This window comes from Moschus berezovskii, chromosome 2, assembly GCF_049115385.1.
Source record: "Moschus berezovskii isolate FMDL1 chromosome 2, NW_MosBer_1.0, whole genome shotgun sequence".
NCBI classification, from domain to species: domain Eukaryota; kingdom Metazoa; phylum Chordata; class Mammalia; order Artiodactyla; family Moschidae; genus Moschus; species Moschus berezovskii.
Window position 1 is genome coordinate 24,237,610 of NC_142461.1, and position 25,640 is coordinate 24,263,249.

A 25,640-nucleotide genomic window follows, 5' to 3' on the forward strand; every position below is an offset into this window, starting at 1 on the left:
CCATGGTCTTAGTATTCTGAATGTTGAGTTTTAAGCCAACTTTTTCACTCTCCTCTTTCACTTTCATCAAGAGGCTCTTTAGTTCTTCACTTTCTGCCTAAGAGTGTGTCATCTGCATATCTGAGGTTTTTGATATTTCTCCCAGCAATCTTGATTCCAGCTTTTGCTTCATTCAGCCAAGGTAGATCACTGGTCATTTGCTTTACCTTTTTACCAAGAAGGCAGCTTGGTTTGTGGAAGAGAGAACTGGAGCTCAATGAGAAAGTGAGTAAATGAGGCTGATGAAGAAGCAGTGGATAGTCTGTCTTTCTATTTTCTGGAAGCTCCTGCGATAGACCAAAGGGAGATGCCTGAGAGGCAGCAGTCCTGGGGGTTGGTCTTGTTGTATTTAGAGAAGGCTTAGAGGAAGGAAATCGGGCTAGTTGTTTTGTTTAAATTTATTTGGCTTTGTCAGGCCTTAGTTGCGGCATGCAGAATCTTCTTTGTCTCATGTGGGATCTTACGGTGTGGCTTGTGGACTCTCTAGTTGTGGTGTGCAGGCTCCAGAGCATGGCTCAGTAGTTGCACTTGGGCTTAGTTGCTCCATGGCAGGTGGGATCTTAGTTCCCTGACTAGAGATTGAACCCATGTCCATTGCAGCAGAAGGCAGATTCTCAACCACTGGCCACCAGGAAAGTCCCCAGGCACATTGTTAAAGGGATCATTCTTACTTGCAGATATACAGTGGGGCCCTGAAGAAATGAGTGCCCAGACCAGTCGTGTGTAACATTTGTATAATTGACCTAGCTGAGAGAACAGAGCAGCTGGAACTCTTGGTGTATAAATGCTATTAAACTCTTCTGGCCAGAGAACTATTAAATCGGTCAGGGTAAGTGGCCAGAAGATTTGGCAAAAAACAAGCGATAGTTGAGTTTACTGAATCTGGAGAAATATAATCCCAGTTTCAACTCATGATGCTCAATAAAACCCCAAACCACAGCGTTCTCCAACCCTCGTAGAAAACTCAGTTCTCTACTTAGAATATTAAGACAGAGCTAGTTGCCATTTTGCAAAATTCAACAGTTCCACCTGTATTTGTTGAGTCCTTGTTATAAGCAAAATGTGGAGTTAAACATCATTCAGGAAGAAACATGCAAAATGGTAAGAGAACTGAGAAACCGATAGTATGAAAAGAAGCTTCATAGGAGAACGTTTTTGCTCCACAGGGAAAAGCTTGGGGTGGGGGTGGGGTGGGGTATATGTGTATAGGGAATTGTTAGTACATGAAGAATAGCACAGAATCTCCAAAAAATTTCATCTGTCCTCTCTTTTTAAAAATTATATTAGAAGGACTTCCCTGGTGGTTCAGTGGTTAAGAATCCACCTTCAAATGCAGCGGATGTGGGTTCAATCTCTGGTCCTGGAAGACATGCTGTGGAGCAACTAAGCCCATGTGCCACAATAGAAAGCCTGTGAGCCACTGCAGCTAAGACCCAAGGCAAGCCCAAAATAAATTAATATAAAAATATATTAAAAAGTTGTATTAGGAAGAGTAGAATTCTGGTCAAATGTTATGTGATTGAGGTAAAATCTGGACATAAAATATATTATTCCACCTGGAAGCTAGTAAACTAATAGCACTCTTACTCATGAGGTTGAAAAATAAAACTGCATCAGAAAAAATCAAATGAGAGCTCATAAATGATAGTTTAGAACACTTAATGTATTTATGGATTTTTCCCTTCAAGTTTAGAGTTTAAATTGGGAGAGGGGAAGATATCTCAGAATATGTTTTTAATGTCACTGTTAAATATAGGTAATCTACCATCCCTTATTTATTGATTTTTAATTCCATTAAAAATTTAAATATAGATACTATATGTGCATATTTTAAAAGATCTACTTGGGTATATCTCCTTTATAATGAAACACAGCAACTCTTCTTTACTATGTTCTTCTCCTAGAGGCAATTAGTTTCAATAAGTGCAAGCCTTTCTTTTGGTGACAACCCACTCCAGTATTCTTGTCTGGAAAACTCCATGGACAGAGGAGCCTGGTGGACTACAGTCCATGGGGTCACAAAGAGACATGACTGAGCAACCAAGCACTTTGATTATTTCCATCTATATTTATAAATAATATGCTTATGCTGGCAGTTTCCTACTCATAATTCTTTACATAATCTCCTGACTAATGGTAACTGAGCATGTACTTCTCTTCTGCTCACACACATATTTCCCCATTTCTCTTTCTCCCAAAGTAGTTTTAAGAGCTAAGATTATGATTTCTTGCTTGTATCGTTTCTTTTTCTGAAGACGGTAAGTGTTTTTTTCACTGTCTGGGTTTCTGTATAGCTATCATTATTTCCCCCCACCCCAGTCGTCTGACAGATCTTTCAGATGACTATCGATATTTTTTCCAACTATAGAAAGGAATGAAATGATCTATAAATTCTATCACTCCCTTCCCCACCTCTTCCTCCTGCCTCCACCACTTCTGTCCGAAATGGTTGCTTTCTTGATCTGGTATGTGGCTGTCGTTCTGGTCTTTCCTTTCACCACCATTCTGCTTTGGGTTCCGTGTACTCTAGGTTCTTGTTCAGTTGCCCAGTCATGTCTGACACTTTTCAACCTCGTGGACTGAAGCACTCCAGGCTTCCACGTCCCTCACCATCTCCCGGAGTTTGCCCAAGTTCATGTCCATTGCATCGGTGATGCCATTCAGCTGTCTCATCCTCTGATGCCTGCAAGCATACTGGAGTGGGTTGCTGTGCCCTCTTCCAGGGGATTTTCCTGACTCAGGGATCAAACTTGTGTCTCTTATTGGTCCTGCATTGGCAGGCAGGCTCTTTACCACTGTGCCACCTGGGAAGCCCGTACTCTAGGTAACCATATCTAACTCTCTCCTACACTTTGCTGAGCCACATCTTCCAGTGGCTTCCTAAGGAAGTTATGTGTTGTTGTTGAGTTGCTCACTTGTGTTTGACTCTTTTGCAACTCCACGGACTGTAGCCTGCCAGGTTCCTCTGTCCATGGGGTTTCTCAGGAAAAGATACGATACTGTAGTGAGTCACCATTTCCTTCTCCAGGGGATCTTCCCTACCCAAGGATGCAATCTGTGTCTTCTGCATTGGCAGGCAGATTTCTTTACCACTGAGCCACCAGGGAAGCTGGATGCAAATTTCTTCTTTATTTTTCTCTTCATTTTTAGTCTATGCAAGGGTGAAAATTCAAAGGTCTCTTCCTCTCTTTCACTGAGTTGATAATTTGGTTGGATGTAGACATCTAGTCTTCCAACAGCTGCAGGTGAGGAGTCTAGTCCTTTGCTCTTTTGATTGCTGATCTGTTGAGTGTGAACTTTTTGTCCTCCTGGAATCTCTTAAGCTATTCTCCTTATCATAAGAGTTCTTTCATGCAATGTCCTTTTAAAATTCTTTGTGCTGGGCACATGATGAGCCTATCTAATCTGACGTCTCATCTTGTGAGACTTAGGACATTTTTTGAATTCTTTCTTTGAGACTTTCTCCCATTATCTCTATTTTAGCGCTCTTTATTTTGCACCTTCTGGGTTGACTCCTCAATAGTTTTATCTTTTCCTCTAATTTTCCGTCTTTTTTTCTGTTTGTTCTCATTTCTTGGAGAGTCTTTTGGCTTTATTTTGGTTATCGTACTTTTTAATTCACAAGAGTTTTTTTCTTGTCTCGTTTTTCTTCCGTAGAATCCTGCTTTTGTTTTATTGATGTAGGAACTGCATCTTCTTTGAACTCTGAGCATACTCAGGTTTGTGTGTGTGTGAAACAGTCTGTCCTGCTCCATGCTTTCTTACTGTATCCACTACTTACTTTTTTTTTCTATTTGTTCTTTTCAGTCTCTTTCTTTGACTTTAGAGGCTATTCTCAGATCAGATGTCAGGTAATCCTTAGCCTCTACTCATATTTAAAAGTGGGTGCTAAGATGCTAATAGACAGTTCTGGGGGCATAGTTAGGTGGCCCAGGAGGCTCTGTTGTTAGTACCTAGAGGTCTTTTCTCTGCCATTTAGTGTCTTCAGGGAGGAATCATTCAGTTTCCTAATTAATGGATGAGCTTTTTTATATCACAGAGTTTGGTGGTAGAGGCGAGGAGCATGTTTCTCACTTGGTGAAGATGCATATATAGCTTTGCAGCTCTGAATTATGTTTAAGATCCAGGAGGGTTGCAGATGTCTGTAAGTATTTCTTTTTGTGGATGTAGATTACTTGTGTAAGTCCCCTGAGAGGTAAACGTAAGCCTTAAGTAAAGAAGAAATATATGTGTGTGTGTGTGTGTGCGTGCGTGCTCAGTTGTATCCAACTCTTCATGACCCCATGGGGCTGCCAGACTCTTCTGTCTGTGGAGTTTTCCAGGCAAGAATTCTGGAGCAGGTTGCCATTTCCTCCTCCAGAGGATCTTCCTGACCCAGGAATTGAACCTGCATTTTTTCCATTGGCAGGCAGATTCTTGACCACTTGGCCACCTGGGAAGAAATGGCTTTGCACAAATTTGAGCTTCTCGGGTTGGGCAAGCCAAGCCTTGTTGGCATTGCCAGCTGCTTGCTACCCGTTACTGACTGGGGGCCATAGGAAGCTGAGCCAAGAGATGCCCCAGCTGCCTGGACTCCACTTACTTTCTGTACCCTTGAGTAAAGCAGCTGGGAGCTTACTGTGAAGTGTGTGTAAGTGCACGTGTGCTGTGTGTGTACACATGCATGGGTATTCTCACTTAACTGTAACCCCCTAGGAATGCCATAGGTGGCCCATGCCAACCACTCTGTAGGTAGACCTTTAGCCAGTGTCCCTGTTTTTAGAATTTTGGGGGGCCATGGTACCCCCAAGTGCTGCTCTCAGGCTTTCTCTGGTTTCCTCTTTGGAATCTACCTCTTAAGCTATAATTTTCCTTAATTTGCCAAGTTAGTTATCCGTCTTCTGTCTCTTTCCATCTTCCAAAGACTTGTTGAAATCTCTTGGCTGCTGTCACATCCCCTGCCATTCTCCTGGCCTTTGGGGGTTCACGCATTAGAGAAATTTTACTATTGTCATTTTAGTGGCATTTTGGGAGATAGAAGAGGTAAGGGCTTCCCTGGTAGCTCAGTCTGTAAAAAATCCACCTGCAGTGCAAGAGACCCAGGTTTGATCCCTTTGTCGGGAAGATCCCCTGGAGAAGGAAATGGCTACCCACTCCAGTATTCTTGCCTGGAGAATCCCATGGACAGAGGAGGCTGGTGGGATACGGTCCATGGGGTCACAAGAATTAGACATGACTTAGTGACTAAACCACCAACCACCACCAGAGGACATAAAGGCCTGTGTTTAATTAAATATGTTTACCTTTTTTTTTTTTTGACTCTTTGTCATGATTAAAAGCTGTTCAAGGTAAAGAAGATAAAGAAGTTTTATGTTGTAGGTTCATGGTGCACATAGCAGTTACTCAGTAAATATGCATTGAATGAATAAATAATCTGTACTTTAAGGTCTCTGAAATACAATTAATTTAGCTGCCAATGTGATTATTTCCTCTCGGATCATCTCAGGTTAACCTTGAATGAGGGAGGGAGATCTTGGTGAAGCCAGATGCCCACCAGAGGCCAGAGCAGTTGGTCTAGATATAAGAAATCAGCCTTGCTCATCACACTGAGCTTTTAGGGTTATTTCTGGAGTTGGTATTTCCCAGAAGAGGATTACCAGTCAACCTCTGCATTACTCTGTTCTCAGCAATGTTATTGAAACAAAATGCTTGGGTGTTGTTTTCTGAAGTCAGATGAAGTTTGTTCATGACATCAACTTGAATTTAAGTCGACTCTGTGTATATTCAGTTCAGTTCAGTTCAGTTGCTCGGTAGTGTCTGACTCTTTGCGACCCCATGAACTGCAGCACGCCAGGCCTCCCTGTCCATCTCCAACTCCTGGAGTTCACTCAAACTCATGTCCATCGAGTCGGTGATGCCATCCAACCATCTCATTCTCTGTCATCCCCTTCTCCTCCTGCCCCCAATCCCTCCCAGCATCAGAGTCTTTTCCAGTGAGTCAACTCGTCGCATGAGGTGGCCAAAGGTGGAGTTTCAGCTTTAGCATCAGTCCTTCTAGTGAACACCCAGGATTGATCTCCTTTAGGATGGACTAGTTGGATCTCCTTGCAGTCCAAGGGACTCTCAAGAGTCTTCTCCAACAAAACCATCAATTCTTCGGCCATCATCTTTCTTCACAGTCCAACTCTCACATCCATACATGACCACAGGAAAAACCATAGCCTTCACTAGACGGACCTTGGTTGCCAAAGTAATGTCTCTGCTTTTTAATATACTATCTAGGTTGGTCATAACTTTCCTTCCAAGGAGTAAGCGTCTTTTAATTTCATGGCTGCAATCAGCATCTGCAGTGATTTTGGAGCCCCCAAAAATAAAGTCTGACACTGTTTCCACTGTTTCCCCATCTATTTCCCATGAAATGATGGGACCAGATGCCACGATCTTAGTTTTCTGTATGTTGAGCTTTAAGCCAACTTTTTCACTCTCCTCTTTCACTTTCATCAAGAGGCTTTTTAGTTCCTCTTCACTTTCTGCCATAAGGGTGGTGGTGTCATCTGCATATCTGAGGTTATTGATATTTCTCCCAGCAATCTTGATTCCAGCTTGTGCTTCTTCCAGCCCAGCGTTCCTCATGAAACCCTTTCCAATTGCCTTTTTTTTTCATACTCTTTAAGCTAATGCTAATCAAAAATGGTATTTGATTAATCTCTTGAAACGTATTATCCAAATATGCTTTGAATGACTAAGCAGATTAATTGGATAACATTAATTGCTAGAGGCAATGAACTCCTGTGAGTCACTACAGTATTCCACCAGTTTTCTCATGCTACATTGCTCAGTTTGAGATGTAACAGATACTAGATGCTACAATACAAGCTACTTTTTCCTCAGAGCAGAACCTGAGAGAATGAAATCTTTCAACACTGTCTTAATCAATGCAATGATTGGATAAACTTGAATCTATTTGTTGCTTCTTTTGAATCTGAAACACATTTTTATATTTAAAATGACTTCATGAATGTGGGTTTTATGTTCTTGATCATTAGAATGAAAAAGAGTTCTTTATTTTCTACCTTGTTGATCCATTTAAGAAGGCAGGTACTTGATCTTGAGAGAAGGTTGTAAGAGAACTAGAAAGTAATCCACAATTAAACTCAGCAATAATTCCAGCTTCTCACTGGAACTTTGGGCATTGATCTGAGCTCTTTAAATTAAAAGTGACATTTATCTGTGAAGTAGTCCTGGAGGAATTGTAACTGACAGTTTTGAAATCTGGTAATAGAACCAATAAGAAGACATGAAACCAGGTAATTTCTTCTGGAAGGAAAAGACTCCAGATATACCTTAAAGCCTGTCTTCATATATATGGAGAATTACTTATCATTTCAAGGATAGTGATATATTGTCTTTTAATATGCTCTGTGGATAAAATCAGGGAAAATTGGTTTAAATTGTAACAGAAGAGATTTAGGTTACATGGGAAGAAGAAAATGTTCTGACAGAAAATGCGAAGTCAACACCCAGAAAATATGTGAATTTCATTTCTCTAGCAAAGATCTGTGGAGAAGGAAATGGCAACCCACTCCAGTGTTCTTGCCTGGAGAATCCCAGGGACGGGGGAGCCTGGTGGGCTCCTGTCTATGGGGTCGCACAGAGTTGGACATGACTGAAGCGACTTAGCAGCAGCAGCAGCAGCAGCAAAGATCTGACCATTCACTTGAAATAGGATTGAATAATCTACTGGTGATAATCCAAAGCTGAACCTTGTTCTCAAGATCCTGAGGTTTTATTATTCTATTCCCATTCAATTTTGTACTTTTAGAATGTCCCTTTTATGATGATCTCTTCTTAGAAGTTAAAAATATCTTTCTGTCAATATGATTCTCAGAAAGTGGTAGTAGTTTCATTATTGAATTATCTATGCCTGCACTGTTAGTGAAATGGGTGTTTAAGAAAATGCTATGTTCTAACTAGAGGCTTAAAATTCCAGACTGAGGGTGATTTTTCTTAAAATGACTAGACGAGCAGGACTTTATAAATTGCTTTCTATTCATTTTCTACGTCTTGGTTTTTCAAGACCTTGTTATAAGGTCTTGTTTTTTTTCTAAGAGAGAATATAACTTATTAAGAAGACCTCAAATTCTATAAGTTGGCGGTAGGGGATGCCCTGAAGAAAGAGCCTGTTTTTTTTTTTTTTTTTATCTTCAGATATCTCCACCTGCTGAGTTTGTATGACATATGACATATGCTGTGACATTCAGAGCCAAATCTCTTTAATAAAAAGAGTTGAATATTTGTAAAGTTTGAGAATTTTAATTATTTTGGTTCCTAGTATATATCATTCCCTCCATGACACAATTAGCCTCAGTTATGAATCTTATTTCATAAAAAAACAAAAGCTACAAAATAAATTATGATTCTGGAATTGATCTTTTCATACTGTAGACTGAGAAAACTTAATCTCAGATAAAATGAAGATCAGATCATCTGACAATCTCTGAAAAACAAATCTTTAACCCCCCAGTTTTCACAGTGTCTTCTATTCATTTAAAACTTTTAAAATTCCCACTGAAATGGGAACATGCATTTCAAATACACATTTTGAAACTTAATTGAAAATAAAATCAGGCTTCTCCCTAATGTGGTCAACACTATCTAAATTGTTAAATATTTATTGTGATGCCAAAGATAATTTGATTATAAATGTCTCAGCCAAGTAATCCTCAAAGAACTTACATTTGAGACTTAGTTTGATCTTTGAGAAATGGCAAGCCACTCCAGTACTCTTGCCTAGAAAATCCCATGGACGGAGGAGCCTGGTAGGCTGCAGTCCATGGGATCGCTGAGTTGGACACGACTGAGCGACTTCACTTTCCCTTTCACTTTCACACATTGGAGAAGGAAATGGCAACCCACTCTGGTGTTCTTGCCTGGAGAATCCCAGTAATGGGGGAGCCTGGTGGGCTGCCATCCATCTATGGGGTCGCACAGAGTCGGACACGACTGAAGCGACTTAGCAGCAGCAGTAGCAGTTGATCTTTGAGAAAGGTGCCAAGAACACCCAATGGAGAAAAGACCGTTTCTTTAATAAATGGTTAGGAAAACTAACATCCACATACAGAAGAATTAAATTGGACCCTTATCTCACTTCACATACAACAATCAACTTAGAATGGATTAAAGTCTTAAATGTAAGGCCTGAAACTGTTAAACTGTAAAACTATTAGAAGAAAACATACAGGAAATAGTTCTTGACATTGACATTGGTTTGGCCAATGATATTTTGGATATGACTCTAAAAGTATAGGCAACAGAAGCAAAAATAGACAAATGGGATTGCATCAAACTCTGTGCAAAGCCTCTGCACAGCAAATGAGACAGCAGACTAAAAAGACAAGTTATGGGATGGAAGAAAATCTTTACAAACCATACATTTGTTAAGAGGTTAATACCCCACATCTGTAAGGAATTCAAGCAGGTCAATAGCAAGGAACAAATAACCTGATTAAAAAATGGGCAAAGGACCTGAAGAGACATACTTCCAAAGAAGACATGTAGATGTCCAACAGGTATGTGAAAAGATGCTCAATATCAGTAATCATTAGGGAAATGTCAATCAAAAGAACAATGAGATATCACCTTATACCAATTAGAATGGCTGTTATCAAAATGACAAGAGATGGGAAATGTTGGTGAGGGTGTGAAGAAAAGTGAGCCCTTGCACACAGCTGGTGGGAATGTCCATTGGTACAGCCATCATGAAAAATGGTGTGGAGGTCCCTCAAAACTGTAAAAGTAACACTACCATATGATAGTACTTCTAGGTATAGTTCCAAGGGAAATGCTACATCTGGGTATGTTTGCAATGGAAAGGCGATCAGTTTCTCAAAGAGGTAACTGCACCCCCATGTTCATTGCAGTGTTATTGACAGTAGCCCAAATATGGAATCAACCTGTGTCCACTGTCAGATGAATGGGTAAAGAAAGTATGGTGTGTGTACATGCATACATACATACATACAATGGAATATTATTCTGCCTTGCAAAAGAAGAAAATCCGGTAATTTGTAACAACATGGATGAACTGAGAAGACATCACGTTAAGTGAAATAAGCCAGGCACAGAAAGACAGATACTGCCTGGTATTACTTATATGTGGAATCTAGAAACATCAAACTCATAGAAGCAGAGAGTAGAACAGTAGTTACAAGGATTGGGGCAATGGGAGAAATGGAGAGATGATACATCCCTATAATGAGTTTGTGACTCATAAAATGAATTAAGAGAAACTCTCTCTCTCCTGTAGTATAAATAAGCTATGTTTGCACTGTATACATTTCTTTGTTCTTTTTGGATTAAATGTCATTTCCAGATGGGATAGTTTTCACACTGGTAAGTATTTTTCCTCTTTTCCAACTTATAATCCTTTGAAAACCCTGCTGCTGAATTTTAGTATCTATGGTAGAATGATTTATCTGACCAAATTCCATTTTTTTTCTGTCCTTTATTTGTTCTAGATACATTTCATATTGCTCTTCAGTCGACAAGGGAAATTACGGCTGCAGAAATGGTACACTACTCTCCCTGACAAGGAAAGGAAAAAGATCACGCGTGAAATTGTTCAGATTATTCTCTCCCGTGGTCAGAGAACAAGCAGTTTTGTTGACTGGAAGGAGCTAAAACTTGTTTATAAAAGGTGTGAGTAACTTTTTGAGAACTGAATTTCTCATTAATGTTTGGTTTGTTTAATCCTAAGCATTTTAGATTGCAGCACCAATTCCATCATTTACTGTAACCTTTGAAGGCTGAAGCCCAAATGTTTGTACCAGTAGACTAAACAGAAGGGAACTCTCATTTATTGAATGGTTTTCAAATACCAGGATGGATTCTAGATACTTATTTAAGATAATTTAAGTGTTGATAATGTATGCATACATTCAAGAAATATCTTATGGGTATCTATTATATTTCCAACACTGTTCCAATGACTGTAGATGCAGGAGCGAACAAGAGCATTCCTGGTCTCTTGGAACTTATTCACCTATTAAGTAAACAAAACAGATTCAGTTAGTAACATGCTATAGAAAAAAAGGTTAATGTGATAGAAAGATGAGAAGGTCTTTGTTATTCACATTTGCAGATGAGGAAACTGAAGTTACAGAGAATTTAAATAATTAATCTAATTAATCCCCAGTTGCAATAATTGAGTGGAAAAATCCAGATTTTTTTTCTGACTTTAAAGCCTTTATATCTTCTCATTGCTGCACCTGGTTACCATGGCCTGACCATACTAGAAAGGGACCTCAATTTCTCCTTGAGGAAACTGAGGCCCCGAGAGTTAAAGTCATTTGCCCATGAAGACCCAGACACCTGATGCCTAAGCCAGGACCAGAACATAACTGATCTGACCCTGCATCTAACATCATACTGCAACTTTCAGAAGCAAAATGCACATTAGAAAGGCTCTCACAAGGGATGTTTACGAAACCAGAAGGGGAAAAACAAGGGTAACATTGAAGGCTATATTTAATGGAGTCAATTACCAGAAAGTGCCTGGGCAAAGCTTCTGCTGGGCCCTGTGTCAAAGCTTTTCATAGGAGCATCATGAGAGATGTAAGCAAAGGCCCCTTACAGTAATAAGCATCCCAGGGATGGAAAGGCAAAAGGGAATACTTGCTTTTCTCTTCCTGCTAGTTTCTACAACTTTGGGTTCAGTTGTGATTTAAACTATTACGTGAAGAGTAGACTTCAGCAGTTCTCTCAACAGCTACTGTTTACAGCTACTGGATAAACAACAGTGAACAAGGCAGACTCAGTACCTGCCTTTGGGAAGCCACTGATCCAGTCGGGGAGAGACAGGCCATGAAATATAGAGTGAATGGTGCTAGACACTCTGTGGGAAGGGGAGGCATAGCAATGCATGGCAGGGGCATCCAGGGCAGTCAAAGAGCACAGAGATTTCCTGAAGGCAAGGACATCCATGCTCAGAGCTACAGGAGAAGTAGGAGTGAGCCCCGTGAATGGGGAGGGGAGGAATATTCTAGGCAGAAGAAACACACATGGGAGGGAGGACCTGACAAGCTGAGGACGGGATGTACTGTGGTCCCACGTGAAGTGAGAGGATGGACAATGTGGGCCCCTGGGCCCCTTGGTCAGGGGTTTGGACTTTAGACAGGACAATTCACCATCAAAAGAAGCGTGCTGCTGCTGCTGCTGCTAAGTCACTTCAGTCGTGTCCGACTCTGTGTGACCCCATAGACGGAAGCCCACCAGGCTCCCCTCCCTGGGATTCTCCAGGCAAGAACACTGGAGTGGGTTGCCATTTCCTTCTCCAATGTGTGAAAGTGGAAAGTGAAAAGTGAAAGCGAAGTCGCTCAGTCATGTCTGACCCTTAGCGACTCCATGGACTGCAGCCTACCAGGCTCCTCCATCCATGGGATTTTCTAGGCAAGAGTACTGGAGTGGCTTGCCATTGCCTTCTCCGAAAGAAGCGTGAACAGACCCCAATTAAAGGGCTCTGTCCCCTGATCACAGCACCTCAAGGTACAGTTTTGCTGAGGATCTTTCACATAATTAACAGAAAAGATCCAGTCACCACCATGTATTTTCTGTATGCTGTTTACATTTTGGGAGGATATTGAATGTGGTGAATGATGTTTCCCTCTTGAATGTGAACAGGGAGACTGCCTGGAGAGGAGGAGGTAACTGCATATTCATAGAAAAAACCATCGTCAGCTTGTGTAATGTGTCATCCTATTTTATGTTATCTTTTTTTTTCCTTTTCAAGGTATGCTAGTTTATATTTTTGCTGTGCAGTAGAAAATCAGGACAATGAGCTCTTGACCCTAGAGATTGTGCATCGTTATGTGGAGTTGCTGGACAAATACTTTGGAAATGTAAGTGGTGTCCTGGTATTTAGAATGAGTTGGTGTCCACCCCAACTCTGACTTCAGTTCTAAGTCTGTCGTCACATTTCTTCTCTCTCTCTGTCAAGTCTATGGTATGAACTGTGTTTGTACCGAGGACCAGAACAGAAGGCTTTCCCTACTTCCTATAATTCTTAGTAAACGGAAGATCCAATGCTTATCAGAAGCAGGTGGCGTGTGTATCTCCAGGCCTGAGCCACAACCAGACACCTTGCTTCCATGAACTAGAATTTAATTGTGAAGGATTCCTTAATATTTTGTCCCTTCGTCTCCACGGGCTGTCTTCTCTTTTCTGACTTTTTAATCCCCTCTCTGGTTTCTTTTTTTGGGGGGCTTCCCTGGTAGTTCAGATGGTAAAGAATCTGCCTGCAATGTGGGAGACCTGGATTCAATCCCTGAGTTGGGAAGATCCTCTGGAGAAGGGAATGGCAACCCACTCCAGTATTCTTGCTCAGAGAATGCTGTGGACAGAGGAGCCTGGGGCCTGCTGTGCTACAGTTCTTTGTGGGGTCACAAAGAGTTGGACACGATACACACGCTGGTTTCTTTTACTAAACACCCAAGTGTTTTTAATATTATTTGTATGTAAGACAAATAAAGAAGACCAAAATCCTTTCCCTTCACATTGCTATCCAGCCTCCACGCATTTACCTTCTAGTAACATACTCCCAGAGCTGCCCTCATGCCAGAACTTGTTTGCTTTGTGGCAGCTTATGGCTTGGCTTCACTTTTACTCCTCCAAGGAAATCTTAACGGTCAACACCAGTGATGGTTCCTTACTCTTCACCTGTCTTCACGTCTGTGCAGCCCTGCACCCTTGCTCATCACAACCCCATCTTTAAATCAGCTCCTCTCTATCTCACCCTGACCCTGAGTTCTGCTGACTCTCAACATGTGTTTCTCAAGACCCCAACTTGATTTCTTCCCCAGCTCCCTCCCTCCTCCTGCCTTTGAAATGCCTTCTTGCTGCTTTTCCTCTCCTGTGTGTTTGCTAGACTTTCTCTCCTGGAAACCCATCACCAGATGACTCTTCTTCACTTTGCTGGTGATGGTCTTCACTGGGCTTCTCCGTGGTCATCTCAGCCTTAATGTAACAAGGACTAAAATCATCTTCTGAAAACCTCTTCAGTCTTGTGATTAGAATTATTATGCCCCAGGATCTTTCAGTGCAAAAGGACAGTGTTTCTTACATCTTTCTCCACCCTTTACTTAAGTCTCCCTCCATCTATTCAGACTGGACTGAAACTCATCTTGTTTCACTCGCACTGGTATTACAGTTTTGCTTTTCTTTTAAACCTCCTCTCTGCCCCTTTCTGTTTCTGGGCTCATCTCTGCTTCCCTTTTCTGGCCTGTTCGTTATCACCATCCTTCCCAGGCACAGATCTCAGATGACATGCCTCCTCACTCACTCTCCTCCAGCTTTAGTGGATAAAATTCAAATATCTTAGCCCTGCATTTTCTTGTTCTACACATCGGTCCCAGACCCCACTTCTCCAACCTTCTCACTTTTCTGTCTTTTTTTCCCTGGCATATCCAGTGCTCCAGCAACATGGAACAGCCTTGTATTATTCTCAACTTGTACAGTGTTTGCCTGACACCAAATTGCAAGTCTCTGGAGATCATGACCAGGGACTTAAGTGTGTTTTTTCCGACACTTGGAACCAGCTCTGGGCCAAGTTTTAGCAAATGTTCCAGAAACTTTTTATTTAGTTCAGTCTCAAGAAATGAATTAGTAGACTAGAAAAATGTGTTCTTCTCAGTAATACTGTCTTCCCCACTCCCTTGTTCATTGAAGATTTTTGAGTACTGTTAGGAGAATTTGCTTCCATAGAGTTTTCTGTAGTGTATTCTGTATAATGGAATGAACAGCATTAGAGGTACTGGTTAAGGTTTTATAAGATTTGTTGCAACAGTTTTCACAAAGATGAGTACTTGGAATTGGAAGGTTTCCGGATTAATTTGCCCTCCCTCCCTTCCCTTCTGTCTTTGATTCTTCCTTTTTTTTTTTTTCCTTTGTAAATGATGTTATAAGACCTAAATATTGCTTCAGAAATTTCAGTTTGTTGGTCAGTGTTTAGAAGTGATAAGACAGACCATTTTTCTTTTGCTCTCTGCTGGTTCACCAAGTTTATTTTTAAAGAGATATTTCCAAATATGTAATGGCATTTTTCAAACTTGAGTTTATTTAATTTTATGCTTTCAGTTATTCAAATGAATTCTGACATTGCGGTACTTTCTTTTGAAATAAACTGCCGACTTGGGCTTTTGCAAAAGAGTTCTCCTGAGGCTCAGACTTCCCATAACCTGCCTTCTCCCCCTCATTTCTGCACTGTGGTGTGACCTGTTGTGTTTTCTTAGATGTATCCAACAGTGATAATGTGAATTGGGATAGAATTTTGATCTCAATCTTATTTGACCAAATATCAGATATTTTAGAACACGTTGCTTTCTCAAGGGAATCTGAATCACCTTCACTTATTCTAAACCCAGTTAAAGAATAAGCAGAATCAGAATGCATTCCAATTTCTCTGCCATTAATTTTTCATCCTATTTTGGCATACCTGTCTTTGTCATGGACAAAAATTTAATGCACTAAAAAAATTCAATGAATCTTTCATTAAGCTAAGAGCAGCCCAAGGCTCTGTGCCTAGTAGGTGTTTGGTTTTTATTAATTAACTGTGATGAGTAAACCCAGCAATATTGAGTCTCATGACATCATTTCAGGTATAATATATTTCTCTTTGGTCTTCTTTTCCTCTGTGTTAATACTGAAGGTTTCCTTGAATTTTGCCCTTGTACTCTCCCAAAAAAATACCTGTACTGAGCCTCTCATAACCCTAGAAAATGTTACCTTCCTGTGACAGATGAATCAAAATCTCAGGCTACTTATTTAAGTTATGTATTTTTTTTCCTTTTAGCACTTTTCAATTCCCAAGAGATTTATAGGGATTAACTAGTTAATCTTTTGGTCTTTCTTAAGTAGCATGAAGCCCAATTTATAGAAGCTAAGAGGCAATGCCTCTTAGGGTCAGGAGATAAGGGTCAGATTGAGGATTTAGACACCTGCCAATTTCCCATTACGGACTGCCACATGAGATTTTACTGATGGTGTGGATGTTGCTGTCCCAGAGAGGTTTGATCTTGATTTAGGGAGTTTTCCTGTTGTCAGCAGAGGGATGCTCTGCGTCCTCCTGGACCCTGGTGTCAGCCAGCTCTCTCAACAGACCCATGATTTGGCTCATCATTGATTCACAGATAAGTAAATGACACACACAAAGTCTAATAGAAATATTTACTTTGCTAAAGCTCATGGGGGCTATTGTGAGGATCAGAGATGTAGTGTAATTAACAATACTTTGTAAACTGGCAGTTGCTATGTACTCTATACTTTGCATTATTGTTTTACGTATACATTTATGTACTTGCTGTATGTAGCTTGAACTTTTTGTATTTTCTTTAGAACAGAATTCAGTAAGGGAAGGTCCTTCTTAGATTCTATCCAAAAGGATTTAATTATTGAAATGCCAGAGATACTCTCCCTACATCATGTGTTCTGCTATAATAGAAGTCCCTCAAGCCAAATTACAGGAAAATCATAGTCAAGCACAAGGCTAGGGGATCAAAGATAGCATTAAATGACCACTGCTTCTTCCTTTTATAAGCTTTCCTTCAGAATACAGAGACATGAAAAAAATGAGAAAAGATAAGGAGAGGGGCTCCTGTGTTTATTAACATGGAAGCCATGTGCTTTTGCATAAAATGGAGGGCACTCATCTGAGCATCAGGGGCGTATTTCTAATATATGGGGCAGCACCCTGAAGGTAGAATTAGAAGTAATGTTTGAGTAGTTAGATAGTAGCTGAAAAAATCTGCATTAGATCTTAAGTTCCCGTCTTACTGTCAGGTGCAATAACGCTTTGGGGTTAGATTCAAAGAATTGAGAATAGTAGTTTGGAATTGCTGTATGCGAGTCTTGCTCATTTGTAACATTCTTTCTAAGGCCAATAGAACTTGTGCAGCACATCACAAGTTCCCTTATGATCTGGAACTAGTAACTGTATAATCAAAGTGTGCACGTGTGTGTGTATGTGGGTGTTGTGAGTATCTGACTTTACCTGCCACCCACCTTATCCCATCCCTTGAAACTTGGTGCACTAAATTAATTGCCTTGTGGCTGCTAGCGAGGTCAATAGCTTGGGGATAGCTGCTGCTCGGAGAGTGGACAGTGGGGTATGAGACGTTCCCAGAGGACTTGCATTAGTATCTGTCAAGTTCACTTCACAGGATTCTGGTTGCTGGTTTCTCCTAATGAGGTTCCTGTCTGTCCTCGACTCCTGGTCTACACCTGCTTTGAACTCTGGGGTTCCCCAGCTCTTGCTACTGTAACTCCTGACCTCCGCCTCTTCTGACCTCTGGTAACGGCTTACTTCTTATACCTTTTTTGATGTGCATGAATGTCTAATCTATAGTGCTTTCCTCCTGTTTATCTATATTTTTTAAAATTGCAATTTTTTATGTATCCTTCTAGATCTATACAGTTTTTAAGTAAAAAAAATGGGATTGCACTATTCATATTATTCTGCAACTTTCTGTTGTTCCTCTTACTAGCCTGTCTTAGAAACTATTTCCATGCCTATCCATGGAAATCTACTTTACTCTTTCCAATTTAAACATAGAATTTCCATGGTATATAATACAATACCAAGTAGGGGTCAGACCATACTTTATTTAAGCAATTCCATTATGGCTGTACTTTGAATTGTTTCTAATTGTTATTACAAATGATGCTACTGTCATCCTTGTTAATACATATTATTGTGCATAGTTTGAGTATAGCATAGGAATAAATTCTCTTATTGGGTCAAAGAATTATTGGGTCAAAGGATTTGTACATTTAAAATTGATGGACACTACAATTTGAGCCTTCAAAATGGCTTGTAAAGTTTACAAATTCCACCAACAGTGAGTGTGAGTTTATTTATCCATACACTTAACAGCAATGGGTATTCTCTCTTCATAATAGTCAGATGGTCATTAATTCAGTTTGCATTTTTCTGAGAACTAGTGAGGCTATGTATGTCATTGGATGTGTATTGGCCCCTTTCCATTTCTTGCCTTGTCTATTAATTGCTTCTTGACAGCCTGTATTTGATTTTTTATACTGTGGTGTTTATCTTAGGCATCTGCAAGAATTCTTTCTATATCTTGGGCTTTCCTTGTGGCTCAGCTGGTAAAGAATCTGCCTACAATGCGGGAAACCTGGGTTTGATCCCTGGGGTTGGGAAGATCCCCTGGAGAAGGGAAAGGCTACCCACTCCAGTATTCTGGCCTGGAGAATTCCATGGACTGTATAGTCTATGGGGTTGCAAAGAGTCGGACATGACTGAGCAGCTTTCACTTCACTTTCTATATCTTGGATAGTATACTTCCCTTTCTATTATATATGTTGCAAATATTATCCCCAGTCCAGAGCTCTACTTTTAACCTATACTCTGACCTTTACACATTTTTGCCTGAGAAACTTGGTTCCATTGTCATTCAAATTCCTGAAGTGAAAGTGTTCTAGAAATAAAAGAATGGATTTATAAGCTGAGAACATGTCCTTTTGTAATGCCATCCTTTTACCGATGGTTGTTCTCAAGAGGAAACCCTAACGGTCTGGGGAAATCCTAGTTTATAGTATCATGTCCCAAATGAACAGATTCTCACTTTAAACTATATGTATATTCATATATGTATGTTTGTGTATATGTGTGGAAAGACAGAGAGAGGGAAAGAGACACAGAGTCAGACCCTGTAGGGAGAGGGAACTTAGATGTGTGTGTTACACACACACAGTTGTTGATTTCTTTTTTCTTTTTCTTTTGTTGGGCCACACCATGTGGCATGTGGGATTGTCCCCCACCAAAGATGGAACCTGGCCCCCTGCACTGGGAGTGTGGAGTCTTAACCACTGGACCAGGGAAGTCCCATACTTGTTGAATTGATATTTTCTAATAAATGAAGAGACCGTAACATTTGCAGATTAGTTAGGTTAGTTTTTCTGAGCTAGTCATATATTATAGTGATTTTGTACGTATTTGTTTTTATGCTTCTAGGTTCAGTTGGAGAGTCTGCAAGTTTATTGACCTAAAGCATAAATATATAGAGCAATTTGTTAAAATATTGACATCCGTTTTATGTAAAGTCATAAAAATTAGAGGACTGTAGATCTGGGAAGCCTTTAGTCCCCAGTGGCATAAAAGCAAGGCCTGTATGGTGGCTGATTCATTCATTCATGTTGCAGATATTTATTTCATCCTACTATGTGCCAGGTTCCAGACACAAGATTGACTAAGGCAAGATCTATGCCTGAGCTCACAGGACAAGGGGAAGTGATTAATAAGTAAGCATATACTCAGTCACCCAAGATGTAAGAGAACACACAGGAAGTGATGCAAAATCTCAAAGGGAGAAATGAGGATTTGGGGGAATCATTTTGCTTATAACTTTTGAATTTGTCCTTGGAAAATAAGCTTGATTTTGTCAGCAGAATAAAGGAAAGGACATTTGGAGAATGTTCTGGGAATTTCTGGAATGTGCAAAGAACAAGGGCAGGAAAGAACAGGGTGAGTTTGTAGAATGCGTAGCTATAGCACGGAGTGGGTGCCAGCACAGGAAGCCAGCGAGCAAGCCCGAGGCCGGGCTGGAGAGATTCCTTTATGCCATGCTGAGGAATTCAGACTGTCCTGGACAGAAGACCTCACACAGGAAAGGAGCCAGATGAGCACTTTAGCAAAACGTTAGTGGTTGTTGGCCTCTTGTGGGCACAGACACCACTGAGAAGGTCACTGCAGCGTCCTAAGCAAGAGATGTTGCAGGTTGGAGCAGCAGCAGTGAAAATGGGCAAGAGTGGAAGGGTTATGGGCTTCTGTACAAGATGGAATCCATAGGAGCTGGTGATTAAATTGAGAGGGATGAGACCAAGGGAGGGAGAAAAGGAAGAGGGAGGGGGAATGGAGTAAATGTAGAATAAATGAGATTGAGCTGCTAGATAGAGGTTGCAGCTACTAAGCAAAGTAGGGACTAAAGGGAAAGGAATATGCTTGACTTCAGTTTGGGATTCAAAAACTTGGATGGAGGAATATGGAGGGAGAGATGTCTGGTTAGTGGGTGAAGGTACTGGATGAACGCTGCTGAGAGAGATCAGGCCCAGGCATCTCAGTTTGCTAAGTCACCTGCATGCAAGATCCAGCTGCAGAGAGTCAATGAGATTGTCCAGGAGAATGTACGTGTCGCAAGGAGGCTCTCTTGAGAAGCATCAGTCTTTAAGAGGAAAGCGAGTCCCTAGGATGTGAGCATCCTGCCGCAGAGATTTTTTTGCTTTGTCCATTGATGTGTCTCAAGCGTTTTGTAAATACTTTTTAAATGAATGCAAGGTTCAGGGAGAGATAAATCATCCAAGGAGCCTGGGAAGACTCCTCAGAGATGGAGGAGGAAAGCAGGCATTGATTCGTATTGCCAGCCTCAGGCAGCCATCAAGAGGAGATTTTCCGGGGATTGGCAAGTGTATCAGTGCTGTTGAGTAGTGAAGGTGAGAGAGGACTGAAAGCTTTCAGTGAGCAGACATTCTGGAGGGTATGGAAAGGGAGAGTTGAGGACTATGTGGGAAGGGAAACGGTAGGGATGGGGCCTCACTGGCTGGCTGGTGGAAGCGTTGGAAGTGAGCCTTCTTTGGATTATGGGTCTTGCTACTTGCTACATGTGACCAAATCTGTCAGACTCTGCACTGGTCTGCGACAGTGGCAGTGGTTCTCCATGTGTGGTCCCCACACCAGCATCATTAGCCTCACTTGGGAACCCATTAGAAGTTCAGCTTCTCAGGCTTTAACCTACTGAATCGGAAACTCCAGAGGTAGTGCCCAGAAGTGTGTGTTGCAGTGAGCTTTCTGGGTGATTGGGTCACACTCTGAAGTTTGAGAACCACTTTTCTGAGACATAGTTTTGAGAAAAATGAGCACAATTGAGCTAATTTGCCTCTGACGAATGAGCTTCGGAGAGTTCTAAAGCTCGGACCAAATTTACAGACCAGTGATCAGGAGCAACGAAGCTGTCCTCGTGCCTGAAGTCAGCGAGGACTCAGCTTTTATCTGTGTTGATGGAAGGGTGAACTGGGCAGTTCCCCCACCTCAACTGAGCCTCAAATTTCCTGTTGTGACATTAAACAGTATTATCTATGGACATGCTATGCTTTAATAGAATGTGGTTTTACTTTTTTTTCAGGGTTCAGATTCCCCTAGTTCTGCTTTCTGGCCTTAAAAATGCCATCTGATGTGTTTATCTTTGGTGTGCCACATGGGTGTCACTGCTGCAAAGCTTGAGTCCCTGGCACGTGTTTCCCCTGATACCGCTGCAAGTTTATCAACACATTTGCTTTTCTCTTACCAGGTCTGTGAGCTCGATATTATCTTTAATTTTGAAAAAGCTTATTTTATCCTGGATGAATTTATCATCGGTGGAGAAATTCAGGAAACATCCAAGAGATCTGCTGTCAAAGCCATTGAGGATTCTGATATGTTACAGGAGGTCAGTACACATTTTCTCATGCCCTGGAAAAAGATGGTGGTGGTGGTGATGTATTAGCTGACACTTACTGTTTACTTTGTGCTGAGTATAGTTTCTAAGTAAGTTACATGTATTAACTTATTTAATTATCACTGCAACTCTAAGAGGTATATTGTTACCCATTTTTTTTTTTTTTTGGCTCTGGCACAGCTTGTAGGATCTTAGTTCCCTGACCAGGCATCAAAATTTATGCACTCAGCAGTGAGAGTGCTAACCATTGTACCACCAGGAAATTCTCTAGCCTCATTTTAAAGATGAATAAACTGAGACACAGAGAGGTTTAATGACTGCTCAGTGTCACAGAGCTAGTAATCATGGAATAGAGATTTGAACCCAGGCACTTGGGCTCCAGAGTCTTTGCTCTTCATGTTTGACCTTATCAGTGAGGATCCCTCCCTCTCAAAAAGATATTAGATACTTGGTGCTATTCTTTTCAAGAATAATTTTATGGGAGGTATAAAAAGACTTGCATTAAACTACCCGCGTTGCCCTGGGAAAGAAGAATAACATTGTTATTCTATTTGCCAAGGTTACTAGAGCTTTATTACTGAAAGTGGCATTTGTCATTTTAATTAAAATTTCCTACCTTCCTGGAGAGGCTGTGTGTGTGTTCCTATTTTCATAAATAAATTGGGAATTCTGTAGCTTGCGGTCAAGGAATAAACGGGCCCTGAGGCATCCATTTGGCCGTGCTCCTGACTGTGATACTTATATAAAATACTGTGGGGCTTTTCTTGTAGATCCAGTCCGGGTTTGCATCGTCCCTAATAAGGGAATTTACCTACATTAGCCCACGGGCACTGTGAGAAAGAGCGCGTCACCCCACTGGCCTTTGCCCTCCCAAATGAGATGATCTGCCTAACCCCTGATCCAGCAAACCTTTGAGGGCCTGGGTTCCATGCCTCCTCTGCCACCTCTAGGTTCTTCTTCTCACAGCATCGTTGAGTCTTTCTGGCTTTCTATTTTCATGACAGCAGGTCACAACATCTCAGAGCATTATTAAGTATCTTTTAAAAATTGGCAGTAAAGCCATTCTTGCTGCTGTTTGGAAATAAGAGCCTGCTTGAGTTAGTAAAAAAACATTGGGAATGACTTCCAAGTAACAGTTTTGGCACCTCTTTGAGCTGATGACTTGCTCCTGCCCATCCAGGGAACCAGTCCTCAGGTGAATGGATACTGAGAAAGATACAGGTTACCCCTGAGCCTCTTTGTTTGCCTAGTCGGAAGCTGCTGCATTTATCTCTAGATGTGTTATCACCTTAAAAAATGCATTTAAACTTTCTGATGTTCATTTGGCTTTCCCCAAATGCCACAGGAAGGGAATTTTACAAGGTACTTGAGAAATCACTGGTGTGGAAATTCCACAGAACAACCTTTCTTAAAATATGCCAGGGACTTATTTATAATTCTGTCCTCAGGGCGCTTACTGTGGAATCACCTTATAGGAGAAACAGGCATTTAACAGGGTCTTTGGAACTTCAGTAATTAAAGCGGCTTGAATTAGGGCCAAGACACCCCTAGGTTATTTTGTTTCTCCTCCATAGGAAATAGAGTTTTAAAGGGCTTGCAGGTTGTCTGGTGCTTCTTATTCCAGTTAAATCTGGGAAGCAGGGAATGTCTGCTATTTCAAGAGAGGCCCTTCACAATGAAACATTCATTGGTCATTCATATCCCTGGTTATTGAGGGGAAGGTCTTGATAGGTAGGTCTCAGGGGGCCCCCCACTTAGCCGGCTTGTCCCCATAGTGAGCAGGCAGTATCACGACTGTCCTCTAAAACTCTCAATGAATTAGCAACACCTGCCAAATAGAAACAGAGTCACCAGTGTTCTCTTGGGATCTGGTACTTCAGCTAAGTCCATGAACATTTGAGGAGCTGGTTGAAAAATTGACTTTATATGTATGGTTTGCTTTGTGTATCTGGTCAGAGCTGCTGAGCATGAATAGGCACAAGTAATATAATTGGGTAAAGAGAAAAAATTATTGCTTTCTTTTTTCCCTGTCGTTTGGACCTAAGCATGTATTTGTACTTGCTGATGTTTAAGGGAGGCCTTTGTAATATTCCTTTTACTTTTAGTACAACTGAAAATCTCAAAGTAGGCCCTGGACTTTTCCCTGATCCCTACCCAATAAAAGTTTTTTTAGAATAAAAAGACTCTCTCTATGTTTTTAGTGAGAAAATGCATAGTCTTAAAGCTCTAAATTCTCAAAGCTTATTCTGAGTGTACTGGGGCTAGACGTTGAAAATATGGAATGAAGGAGGAGTTTAACTGGTTGGGATGACTTTAAGAGGTACCTTATTTTGAAGGTACCTGTGGACACTAGTACAAAATGATTAGAAGAAAAAGGACACTCTGAAAGGAAGAAGATATTGTTGTTCAGTCACTAAGCTGTATCTGACTCTGCAACCTCATGGACTGTAGCATGCCAGGCACCTCTGTCTTCCACTCTCTGCCAGAGTTTGCTCAAATTCATGTCAATTGAGTCAGTGATGCTATCTGACCATTTCATCCTCTGCCACTTGCTTCTTTTGCCCTCAGTCTTTCCCAGCATCAAGGTCTTTCCCAATGAGTAGGCTCTTTGCATCGGGTGGCCAAAGTGTTGGAGCTTCAGTTTCAGCATCAGTCCTTCAATGACTATTCAGGGTTCATTTCCTTTAGGACTGACCGGTGTGATCTCCTTGCTATTCAGGGTACTCTCAAAAGTCTTCTCCAGCACCACAATTCGAAAGCTTCGATTCTTTGGTGCTCAGCCTTCTTTATGGTTCATCTCTCACCTCCGTACTTGACTACTGGAAAAACCACAGCTTTGACTATACGGACTTTTGTCAGCAAAGTGATACCTCTGCTTTTTAATACACTGATCCTCAAATACAGAGGTTGGTGCTCTTGGGATCACTAGTTGGGGCGACAAACATGTTCTGAGCACAGAATTAGAAAGCAAGTTAAGAAGGGAGGGTCAAATGGTACCTCATTAGGTCAAGCAATGAGATACCATGTATGTGTAGGTGGGGATTCATGAGAACTGACTAGGTATAACCCAACACTGTCTCCCTGAAAAGCACAAACATTAAGCAGCTAAACCAAAGCATAATACAATAAAATGTAGCATTCCTAGGTAGATAGCTGGAGTCCCATGATACCCTAGTCCTTGTGAAAGGCCGGGGCAGAGCTCTTTAAGCTTGTGTGGCCTAAAAGTCTGTTCCAACTTTTAAAGGGACAAGCTCCAGAAAATACCAACCGCATATGTCATTGGCTCATGCATGTAACTTGAGTAGCTGCAAAGCTAGAGCTCTGAAAGGGCAGCCAGTCTTTGGCAGATTGATTCCCTCAGCGGTGTGAATCAGTGCCAGGGACTAGAGACCAGCGAATTCTGAGGCCGGTGAAGTGACAACTCCAGGGACTTTTCTGGGCCAGGCCCCTTCCAAGGCTGCAAGCTCCTGTGGTCAAATTTGCAAAGGTAAGGTATCTCAGCTGCAATGACTTTGTGGCCATTTAATGAAGATGTAAGCTATTATAGAAGTGTGTCAGGCATTTAATTGATGAAACACATATGCTATTCTGGATTTTGTGACTTTTAAAATTTTTTTAGAAAATTTATAATCTACTCTCACTTTTTTCTCATTCTAATTAAACTTTATATCCAACTCTGTATTTGTAATTCTGTATACTTTTCTATTTCAAAAGTTTTATTTATTTTTAATATTTATTTAACTAATTTATTTATTTTAATTGGGGGACAATTACTTTGCATATTGTGGTGGTTTTTGCCATACATCGACATAAATCAGCCACAGGTGCACATGTCCCCCCATCCTGAAACCCCCTCCCACGTCCCTCCCCATCCCATCCCTCTGGGTTGTCCCAAGGCACTGGCTTTGAGTGCCCTGCTTTATGCATCGAACTTGCTCTGGTTATCTATTTTACATATGTTAATATACATGTTTCAATGCTAATCTCTCAAATCATCCCATCCTCACCTTCTCCCACAGAGTCCAAAAGTCTGTTCTTTACATCTGTGTCTCTTCTAATATTTATTTTTATTTGTTTATTTTCCTGTGAGGGGGTGTTAGTTGTGGCATGTGGGATTTAGTT

The 25,640-nt window shown here is 41.0% G+C and overlaps 1 protein-coding gene across 1 annotated transcript in view; it reads left to right on the forward strand.

Moving 5' to 3' along the window:
* The window catches only part of AP1S3 (adaptor related protein complex 1 subunit sigma 3), a 72,317-nt gene that overhangs the window by 42,804 nt on the left and 3,873 nt on the right, over nt 1–25,640 (forward strand). Inside the window, exons 3-5 of the mRNA XM_055398070.2 lie at nt 10,536–10,714; nt 12,806–12,914; nt 21,372–21,509. Of these exons, the coding sequence (XP_055254045.2) occupies nt 10,536–10,714; nt 12,806–12,914; nt 21,372–21,509 (426 nt within the window). The remainder of the gene's footprint in view (nt 1–10,535; nt 10,715–12,805; nt 12,915–21,371; nt 21,510–25,640) is intronic.